We start from the raw sequence: 11,912 nt of genomic DNA, 5'->3' as shown, positions 1-11,912 counted from the left end.
TTTACAGTATGTAAACTGGATCAGATTAATATAAATGTATTCGATTTACATAGTCGTTTTTTATCTAAATATATTCAAAACATATATTAGATTATTAATGTATTTCTAAACAAATGTGTATAAATGTGTAAACTCAAAATAGAATTGAATTAAAGAATAAAAAAAATTGGAATGGAATCGATTCTGAAAGTTATACTTGATATTTAACCCTAGAAATAATTATATGTGCTTTTTAATGGCTCTTTTAAAATTTAACTCCACATGCATTGATTTCCACTTTTATTTATTTGTTGCAAGTTTTAAATAACTAATGACACATTCATATAATAATTTAATGGTGTATATATTTATTTCAAATTGTCTCATTTAGTCCTCCGTACAGGTGCAGCAACCTTAAACTGTTGCCCAAAACAAAAGAAAGTTACTAACAACTGTAGGCTTTAGTAGCTTGTGCGTCCATGTGTCTACCTGCAGTTCAGAGTGTTGTGATTTTCCTGTCCTTCAGCTTCTTAATCCCAATTTTTCCCACTAATACTAATGATGTGGAGCCGATTTACTGTCTAAATAGTGAAGGCAGCAGTTCATAACCAATAATTATCTTTTAAAACATGAGAGGCAAATGCATTCATTACTAGTAAACTCAGTGCAATCGGGTGTAGGCGGAGTAAACCATCCCAAAGCTTTTAGACAAAAAGAGGCTTTTGAGCCTTCAACATTATTCTACTGGAGACAGAACATGTGAAGCTGTTTCCACTGAGAAGAAAACTGTAGTTCAGATCTGAACGACATCACTTACATTTAGGATTTTCCCTTTGACAATAGTGACCCGTTTTTCTCATAAGGTAAAATGAGTATAATTCAGAAAAAAAATTGTTGCAACCCATTGTGGAGCAATTGTGTGGTTCAGGTGCAAAAATGTGACTGATACAAATCTTTCCAGTGTTGAAGTGAAGCAGATGCTAATCCAGGTAAAAAAAATAAATTTAAAGACACATTTTATTCAGCTGCAGGGATTCCACTGATCACTACAAATTGTCTCAGAAGCAACCATATCTAACAATATAATATAATATAATATAATATAATATAATATAATATAATATAATATAATATAATATAATATAATATAATATAATATAATATAATGTGGTATGGTAAAGATATTCAATTTGTTAAAGTAATAAAGTTTTCAGAAGTAATAATTGAGGATAAATTCTCTTGGAAATCTCATACAAATGACATAAAACACAATGTTTCTAGGTATTCTATGCACAAATTAAGAATTATGCATGCATAAATACAAAGTTATGCACAAATCAAGAATTGCACACACAAATCAGAAATTAATGCATGAACTCATTCCTACTGGTGTGTATGCAAATTGAGATTATAAAAACATTAGAACCAACATGACATGACACCTTTGCTGTTAGAGAATAATGAAATGACTGTAAACCGTACAGGAATGTAAAACACAAGTATGGCAAGAATGAAAATCAAAGAAACTAGTTTTGAATTGTGGAGTGGAATAAAAGCCGAGCTTAAAATGTTGTCACTATCAAATTACATTCACAGCAGGATCCAAGCTAGTCCCTGCTGACAAATTAAATGTGCTCTTTCGTCTTAAGAGAAACCACATTAAGATAAAAGCTAAACCCTCGTGTGCTTTCAACACTACACTACTGCACAGTCAGTGTGTAAACACACCCCACATGTGTGAGGGCCTGAAACACATGGCAGAAACATGTGGAGACTTTCTGAGGAGCATGTGCCGTCCTCAAACGGGACGTTTTGTGTTGTACAAAAACAATTTTGACTTTGTCCTGTCGTTTTCCACCTGCATTGCTTCAAGGCTGAACCTGCTTTGGTGTTTTGGCTGCTCAGTGTCTGGACCAGTGGTGTTCATTTGTTCTGTTCCAAATGTCTGCTGGGTTTGTTCGTTCCCACCGTTCGAATGCGTTTGATTCATCTGAAAAGTCGTTTCTGCAGAATCGTGCAGCTCAGTTTGATCTTGATGTGCACAATCTCTCACACAGTAACACGCAAAGTTCAAATCTGACCCTGATGCCAGATTCAGTTTGTTCTAGTGACCTGTTTACGTCTTAAACCTGTAGGATATGATCCTTGTGGAGTTCAGTTCTAACAAAGATTTGTTTGAATTGTTGAAGCTGATCCTTTAGAAGTTTACTGCTTACAGTTAAACCACCAGAACCAAACCAATACCACATGACTGAAACGTAGACTTCTGTAAGTACTCCTTTATTGAGCCAGAAACATGTGATAAAACAACAGGAAAAAAGTGTTATCTGTTTTTATTATTTACTTGGATGTTTCTGAAGCACATTAATATTATAAACAAGTGGATTTATGTTATCTTGTGAAATAAAAGTGTAGCTACAGACTAAAATCCCTGATATTAGAGTTTGATGTAAGCAGTTTCAAAGTAAATGTTTACATCTTTCCGTTTATTTAATATAATGCAGATTTTTATATTTTTGTTAAATCTTGTGTTTAAACTCACTAACTCCCCAGATGTAATGAGGAAACAAAACACATGAATGAATGAATGAATCATTTATCAATCCAAAGTTATTGATGTAAATTAAAAAGTAATTAAAATTACAGCCAGTTCTAAAAAGTTCTTAAGTTACATTTATGTTTGAACAGAAATTTAATAAAGAGTACAAGATTAACTTTAGTAAATCTTTGGATTCTCTCAATATTTTAGAAATCTTAAATTAGCATATTCTATCAAATGTAAATATTAGGGCTAGGAATTTATAAAAAAAATAACTAATTTATCACAACTCTGGAAAAATTTAATCGTGATTAATCGACATAATTTTTTTTTTAGTAACAGTATTTGCCAGTCACTTATTGTCTGAAAATAATCATAAAATGAAATCGTGAAGCTAGCTGATCCCCGCTAGCTCGTGGAGAAAGTGGTTGTGTCCGAATCCCCCCCCATCTCTACCTACCAAAAACTATATAGTGCGGGACTATTTGGTGCCCTGGATCTTAAAGGTAATTCGAACTCGATGCTCACTACTTTTCTTTTGTTTTTCTAAACACCGGATATGACGTCACCGATTTCTCGAAGTGAAAATCGAATAAAAACGAACATTTCACAACGTTTATTTATGACTCCACTGTGTTCTGATGGTGAAAATGTGGATGGTTTATTCAAATATTACATTTAAACACATTTTTTTTGTTTGTTCCTAACTGTTCTACCACAATGCATTGTGGTCTATATTTGCTAATCTAGTTATATAGTGATTGCGGGGGATTCTGACACAACCAGTGTTTGGGTTAGCCAGGGGGTGGAGCAGACTCTTCCTGGAGGGGGCGGTTCTCAACTTGTGATGTAAGCATGTGAGGACCCGCTTGTTTTTGTGGGTATGGGAGGGGCTGCTGTATATTTTTAGAGAATTACTCAGAAACACGGAAACGGATCAGAATACCGCTATGGGTTCTTTACAGTGAGGAAAGAACAGTATAATACATTTAAAAGCTCAAAAAGTAGAATTTTCATGGTATGGCCTCTTTAAATTCAAAATTTTTAACACTTTGGTTTGCATTTTTTTTCTGATCGCAGTCAAAAGTTTGAAACATATTAAACAAGTGAACTTCATAGAATGTATAAGTTGCTCTATTCCCATTAGCCACATAAACTCTGTCATCTGAGAAGTTAGCTTCTGAACTGTAAATTCTACAATGACCCATTCACATCCTAACACATGGGACGGCACTCAGCAGGATCTGTGTAACAGATGAGACGCTTCCTGCAGATGAAAAATAAACAAATAAACAGCTTAGTGACATAAATTCCTCATTCTGCTCATCAGAGTAGAAAATTAGAACAGTGCAGCAGCATATTCGACAGAAACGTTGCCATTAGCCACATTCAGCTATGACTCATGTCTCGTGGATTGAGGTCACAGAGTGAGTAAACATCTGCTGCACATTAAATAGGCCTGCTCACATCGCCCTGATCTTCATAACAGCCATATGGGTTTTTTTAGTACAAGAGTGCTTCCACTGCAGAGGGAGGCTCACCCAAACACTCTGTTCACACCTCTCTGCATCCAAACCTCCTGTTGTATCAAAACTCCCGAATTCTGGAGTATTTTAAAAGCTCAGCTGCAAATAAAACAGTTCTGTTTATCAACAGACATGCTCAAATCATGACTCCTCTTTGCCTTTCTTTGATTCTACCCTTCATCCACTCTTGTTTGAAACATTAGCTCCCTTTCATATACGTATTATATTCATATATAACTTTGACCAATCAGGGACTAGGATTTGGTAGTGATGAATCCATGACATCTGTTTTTATTCACCTTTTATAAATTGATCATGGAGGAGAAGTTAGTAAATGTGATTCGTCAAGTCTTCCATATAACAAAATAGACCTGTCAAAGAAGAAGCCTGGAGCAAGATTCACAAGATTTCACCGCTTTGACATTTTGCACCAACTTTTCCAACTGTAGATGACAGACATGCACTAGCAGGGGTGTAACGAGTCATTTTAATGACTATTGGATTCCTAGACAATATTAGTTAATTTTGAGTATATTTCTCCAACACGTCTACCAGTGAGACTCACAGATAAATACCTGGTACAGAACAGAGCAGGTGAAGTTTTCCACATTCCTTGTATTTCTTCAAGATAATCAAGTGTAAATTAAATATATAAAAGCAAACAAGTAAACGAGAATTAATCCATTCACGTTTTAGTTTGATAAAGTTCCGCCCTCAGTTGTTTTTCCAGATCAAAATAATCCAAAGGAAACATTATAAAATATGTGTTCTAATATGTGTTCTCCTTTAGAATATCTATGTAACACTGTATAATATTAACAATCTCATTATTGTACTAATACATTTTACAATATGTGAACTGTATCAGATTAATACAAATATATTCAAATTAAATAGTAGATTTTTAAGGTATTTCTAAACAAATGTGTATAAACTTAAAATTGAATTGAAGAATTGGAATTCAAAAGAATCAGAACAAATCGGAATCGAATTGATTCAAGCTCTTGTGAATCGAATCGAATCGTTTCTGGAAGTTATAACCGATACCCAGCCCTAGAACTTACCATCTATTTTCATCATTTTGCTGATGACACCCAGCTTTACCTTTTCAACAACCCACTACCCCCCCCCCCCTCCCCCCCCTTTACCTCAGCAACAGTTTGCTCAAGTTTCCGGTTCACCTCAAATACTTAAGTTAATCAGCAATAAAGCTATACTCTTGCTTATAAACACCAAATCCATTCTATCTGAAGTCGTACTTTACTCTGTTACTATTGAGTCTCCCTGAGCCCCCTCCCTTTAGACTGAGAGTCTGGTTGTCCACCTCGACAGACCTCTATCATTCCAATCCTATATTGATATCTCGCTCTGCCTATTTCCTACATTGAATATGTCTTTGCCCCTCCATCTGTCTTCATTCAGCTTCAGCCGTGTCACACCTCACATCGATTACTGCAATTCTCTTCTTCTCTTATTATTGTTATTGACTTGGAGCTGCTGTGGCCACTGGTCTCTACGTTAAGAAATGAGCTTTCCATCAGCACTTTTAAATCCCACATCCTGTCTTCCACGGTGCTTTCATCCAGTATTGCTGCCTGAGTAATGGCTTGTTTATAGAAGGGATGAAAAAAGCATTTTTCTTAAGGAGAGATTCAAATCATTCTTAGAATGATCAAAAAGGTTTTTACTGACACTCTTTGGTCACTGACCGTGTTATTGTTTTACTGTCATGAGAGAGACACAAACAAATCAAGAAGAGATGATAAATTAAGAGAATTAAAAGAAGAGAATTAAATTAGAGGACAGAAGGCATCAAAGATGCTTTCTATACTTTTGCACAGCACGTCTACTGTAACTGAAATTGCTGCCACAAATGTTGTGCGATTCTTCAACACATCTGCCAAGTGGAAATCCAACCTTTGATAGTTATTGTGTAAAGAAAAACAAACGGTACCGTCTACCAGTAAATGCGTGTTCTCCAGGCAGATTGATCAATTAGAGACGCCGTACTGTAAAGTACATGTGTCATGTATTTTTTCAAAAAGATTCAGTTCCACACTTTGTTTTGCTTTGGGAACATCCTGGCCTAGATGAAAATGCACGGTGATCTATTTCCAAGAGGAACACGGTGTGCTAGACTGAGGGTGAGCAGCAGAAATCTCTCAGCAGTCCCAGATTTCCAAGCATGCAGAGTCACACAGGGAGCCTGGCCTGCTCTCATGACAAGCTCAAAAACACTGAGAGTCTGAGAAGAATTATACAGCTCTGGATTTGGTGGAAACAAATCCTTAACAGACTAATATGGTATACTTTAAGATCTATATTTTTCTACGGTCTTTATATATTTTATTCATTACCTTGTAAAAAATACAGAAATAGGTTTTGGACACTGAGTTAGAATTGAATAATAATTCACTAAAAACATCTCGGTAAACAAAAATAAAAATAAAAAAATTAGAACAAAAACTCTGTTTAAAGACATACTCACTCTTGCCAATAAACCCGTCATTCCAAACATGGAAAGAAAACAAATGTTGGTTAAAAGTCAATGTAGCTGATACAAAAAATACACATGACTTTTTCCAAAATTTCAAAAACATATTTTTTTGCAAGTCTCTGAACAATTTCTAAAAGATCCTCATTTTGAATCAGATTTCTGTAAGAGAATGAATCTTTTTTCTCACATTAGTCTCCTAGTTATGTCTAAGACATTATCAATTAGTTAATGAGCAGTAGCCTGAGGGCGCTACATCAAACTTTTAATCTCATTAGTGTATGATGGAAAGTATAATTGGACTCTTGCAGATAATTCTCCTTGCAGAGCTCATTTGAGATCTCATATTGGACACTGGCCCCTTTTATATATCGGGAATGATCCTGATGACAGACTTTGTTCTTTGGGTGTGCAGTGAATTGGCACAGAGTTGGTCTTAAAACATTTGAAAAGAATGAACACTGATTATTCATGCAGAACTGATGACAAATTCTACAACTGACAAAAAACATTTAACCAATTAAAATAAAAACAGATTGTAAAAAAAAAAATATGTATTTTTGTATTGTAAGATCCTGATAGACATTGAATGAAAGTCAGGAAAAACTTGAATTTAAACGTATGAATGAACAGGAAGTTCAAGAAGTTATTATACGCTTTCCTCTAACATCTTGTTTAAGTTTGAACCCTTTAACATTGGAGCCTCAGTGTTGATGCTCTTTGGCTCAAGCCGCTTTTCTCCTGCTGGAATTATGTTGATCGTGTTAGCGGTTGAATAGTTACAGTGCGTTAAAGATTTTGTGTTTAGGCGTCACTGCCGACACCTCAGGTTTTAAAGGGTTAAGTCACTGCTGTGTCTGTCAGCAGTCGGCTGTGTCCTGCTGCTTTTCACTTCTCAGTTCATTGTAGAAATTAAACTCTAACTCGATTATTAAAAGACTCATTAGTCATATTTTTACAGCTTTTAGTTAAAGGGGCCATACCATGATTTTCTTAAGCCTTTCAGAGTGAACTATATCCATATAAATGATCATATATTACCTCAGAACACTAAAAAACTAATTATCGATAAAATATGAGTCATTTTTGTGGACTATTTTAATACCCGGAAGTAAAACAATCGATCTCTAAGGCTTCGCCTTTCGCTCCTTGTCGGTCCGGCCCATTTCACAACGTCGTTCTTGAGCCCAAGCCTTCTCAGTGTGCCTGTGCATGCCCGCGGTTCGCGATTGTAAACAAACATCGGTCACAGACAAAGAGTTGCTGGCGGGTCTGTTTCGTGCTCCTGAAGATAAAATCCTACCACTTCTGATGGGCTGGCTCTTCTTTTGGAAGTTTAGACAAACATCTAAACCTCTCGCAGCCAAATGAGCTTCTCAGATTACAACTCTTTGCTGATGATCACCCTATGCTCCACGGAGAAAGTGGGTGTGTTTTCTTTGTAGTCTGGGGGTGGAGCTTGCAGCACAGATTCTTCCTGGAGGGGGCGGTTCACATCATGCTGACGTCAGCATTATGCGACCCGCTTGTTTTCGTGGGTATGGGGGGGGCTGCTGCTGAGATCACAGGTTTTTTAGAGTATTACTCTTAAATCCATGAACAAATCAAAATACAATTTGTTTATAGAGAGGGAGTATAATGCACTCAAAACCTCAAAAAGTAAAATTTTCATGGTATGGCCCCTTTAAAGGTAGCTACATCTTTCTGGGGTCCATAGATCACCATCAGCTATTTTGTACAACTTTTGACTCTCCTTTGCAGAGGGACATTTTAAGAATGGAGTCAGTTTATTTGTTCAAGAACAGTCCAACTCTACGTTCTTGACACTGATGAACTTCTGTCAATTTTATGGTTGCTGAATCTCATTTGAAGGATTGCTGTGGTTTTCTCTTTCCCCATGAAACATCAGGACTGTAAATCAGAAGTGAGGAACTCAATCTCTGCATATTTTTCAGACATCATTGCCCTACTCCTGAGTGATTACCTGAATCAGGTGTGTCCAGCCAAATAGTACATGCCAAAGCAGAGTATGTTAGAAAGCAAGCAGGAATGTGACCCTCAGGCCCCACCCCTGCTGTATATTAGTAGAATATATAAACATTGCAGTTGTCTGGCCCAGTTGACCATTTAAAGTATGGTATTCTTCCTACCCAAGCACGTCAGTATGTAGACTGCAAGAACAAAACAATCATCTGCTTGATCATTGTTCTACCTGCAAAACTACAGCTACTTCAGTATGGAGAGATCTTAGGAAAACAAGTCCAATTTTAACTCCTCCTCTCAGTTTTTCACTAATTCCTCAAGATACCATTCAATCCAGGCCCCCACTTAATTTAATATATTTTTTTATAGACAGAAATAAATTCATGCTTGAATGGGTTAATTGTGATAAAGAAAAATGTACAAAACCAAAAAGGACCATCAAATTTTTGCCTAGTTTGATAGGCCTAGACCAGGGGTGTCAAACTCAATCACATAAGGGGGCAAAATCCAAAACACACCTTAGATCGTGGGCTGAACAGGATAAACATTTATTGAACACTCTAAAACTACGTTTATACAACTTTAAAAACATAACTTTATAACACGGACCAAAGCTCGGGATGCGGCCGGTTCCCTAACCAGGTTCCCTAACCCTAGCCTGGTCTGCGCCTGGTACCGCATCCAGAACCATTATTGATCTGCGTCCAGTATCGACTGTCTGGTACCGGGTTAAGGTTAGGATACCGGTGAGGTCCACGTCCCAATACCGGACCAGTACCGGTTTTGGCACGGAGGTTGGGAAGCCTTGATTTAATTGGACGTAAAGTGACGAGTTGGGGACACCGAATATATTGCAATATGCAAGATAAGATCAGGCATTAATACCAAAAATATGGAATGATCTGGCGGGCCAGATCAAGAAAAAGATGGATGGATGGAAGGTCTTAACCATGCGTCAATATGTGATGATTTGGGAATGGAAATGTGTTGATTTGGAAGGATGTAGACATTATTTTTTTATTACTGAAGTTCTGAAATGGGCATAGATTAGGAACTGAAACTGAAACAAAAGAACCGCTTTGGCACTGGAACCGAATAAAACCCAATTGGTGCCTAACCCTATATGTAAGGCACTCCAGATCATAATGCGAATGCTTGATTTTTTTTTTTTTTTCTTTAATCAAGCCTTTTAAGTGCACCTTATAGTGCAGTAAATACAGTAGATGACACAGTGTCCCTTGGCTCAGAGAATGATCTAGGCCATGTGTCAAAGTCAAGGGCCGGATCCGGCCCTCCGGGTAATTCTATCCGGCCTTACAGATAATTTTATTTTATTGTTATTAATTCCCCGTTGTTATCTTGCCTTTATTTCTAACTTGTATAATTTTGACCAATATATATTTTTATAGTGAGTAAAATATTGAAAGTTATTTAAGATTTAAGTTGATTTATTCTGGAATAATATTCCTGCCTTTTTATTATTCATATTTATGTTAAAAAGTTACATTTTTAAAGTTTTAAAAATGTTGTTTTAGTGTGTTTAATAAATGTTAATCTTGTTCGGCCCGCGACCTAAGGTGTGTTTTGGATTTTGGCCTCTTATGTGATTGAGTTTGACACCCCTGATCTAGGCTTATATATATATGCTCCAGTTGAACAATTTTCTTGTGATTTATATTTCAGGTGACACCCTACCCTCACCCACATTTGATACTCATCCATGCTTTGAAGCTAGTGTTGATATGACCAAAAGCTCTAGTCTCCTCTTGGATAAGAACTTTTTTTTCCTTGCTATATCTGGCTGTAAGAACAGATTCAGTTAGTATCACTCTTCTTTTTTTTCTTAATGTATGTAAAGATCTTGTTTCCTCTGCATCTGGCCTCCTGATATGGTCGATTATGCGAAAGTAGTCCCCAAAATCTTTGAAAATTCCCACTTTTGCCGATAAAATTCTCAAAATATAATTTAAAGTACTAATTTTCTTCAAATTTATTGACACATTTCAATTGTAAAATACTAAATGAAAATAAACAGGAAATCTGAAATTAATTTCCAACACTAAAGTAAAAAAAAAAAAAAATCTGCATCAAAAAAATGTCCACAGTAGCCGTTCTTCTAATACATTTTGAGTATTTCAAATATACCGTATTTTCCAGAGTATAAGTTGCAGTTTTTTAATAGTTTAGCCAACTTATACTCAGGAGCAACTTATTTGAGATTTTTTTTTAAACATAAACAGGCTCATATATTCGTTATTTTTCCACTAGCAAACAGTTGCCCTTTAGCGGTTGTTTCCACTAATAACCACTAGAGGGCGCTGCATTTTCTTCTGACAGTGCCAGAAGAAGAAGTGTTGTCCAAAACAAACATGGAGGAGAATCTGATTGTTTTCCTCTTAAATTTTGATATTTTTCTCAATTGTATGAAATTATTATTATTGTTTTTATTTTTTCAAATGGTAAATATAAAAATGTTACTTATACTCCAGAGCGACTTATGGTTTTCTCCTTCTTGATTAGACATTTTTTTGCTCCTGCGACTTATACTCTGGTGTGACTCATAAAACAGAAAATACGGTACTTAGAAAGTCTTCACTTAAAAATATAATAATTTAAGATCATCTGCATGAAGTCACTGACTGCTATGCTCAAACTCTGTCCTTCTCTCCTTTTTACCTCATACCACACCATCTCCTCTCTGTCTTTTGTGTCCTCCATCCCTTAACCTCTCTCCTCTCGTTTCTTTCCTCTTTGCTTTTCCATTTTCCAATTGCACACCTCCCCAAATTGTCTCCCTTTCTCCCCTGCTCATTTTTACGTGTCGTTGCCCCCCTGTCAATGGCGGTGGCTGACAGTGACTTTGCATCCAAAATGAAAAACAGGCAAATGGGCACATCCAGTGGCGTGAACATGACCAAGAGCACAAGCATCAGCGGCGACATGTGCAACCTGGAGAAGACGGACGGCAGTCAGTCCGACACGGCGGTGGGCACGGTAGGCACAGACGAGAAGAAGAGGCGCTCCAGCATTGGTGCCAAAATGCAGGCCATGGTTGGCATCTCGCGCAAGAGCCGGAGCACCTCTCAGCTCAGCCAAACAGGTAGGGCTTCCAGTGGTTTTCTTCATGCTGTCCTCACATCTCTTCTCTTGTTCTTACAAAAAAGAACGCATTGATCCTTCTGTTTTACAGCCCTTTTCCCCTCTTTCTATCCATCAAAGGTCGGGACATCTGGACATCGAGACAAAAAAATTTCTTTACAGCTTGTTTCTTTTTTCCAGGTGTCCGAGAGATCTTCCTTCCTTCTTTTTTTGCTTTTCTACTTTTCTATTCATTCCTTGCTGTTGTTATTGCTCTGTCATTTTCTGCCATTAAGTGAGGATTTTTTTATTT

The 11,912-nt window shown here is 36.6% G+C and overlaps 1 protein-coding gene across 23 annotated transcripts in view; it reads left to right on the top strand.

Moving 5' to 3' along the window:
- Positions 1 to 11,912, top strand: part of rims2a (regulating synaptic membrane exocytosis 2a) — a 206,111-nt gene that overhangs the window by 159,980 nt on the left and 34,219 nt on the right. For 22 of the 23 annotated variants that reach the window (XM_036216125.1, XM_036216124.1, XM_036216117.1 and 19 more), the window contains one exon: positions 11,377 to 11,621. In XM_036216125.1, the coding sequence (XP_036072018.1) occupies positions 11,377 to 11,621 (245 nt within the window). The remainder of the gene's footprint in view (positions 1 to 11,376; positions 11,622 to 11,912) is intronic. The other variant, XM_036216119.1, reaches the window with a different exon arrangement.

The sequence above is a fragment of the Oryzias melastigma genome, linkage group LG16, assembly GCF_002922805.2.
Source record: "Oryzias melastigma strain HK-1 linkage group LG16, ASM292280v2, whole genome shotgun sequence".
Taxonomy (NCBI): Eukaryota; Metazoa; Chordata; class Actinopteri; order Beloniformes; family Adrianichthyidae; genus Oryzias; species Oryzias melastigma.
This window is presented reverse-complemented; position numbering and strand designations above follow the sequence as displayed.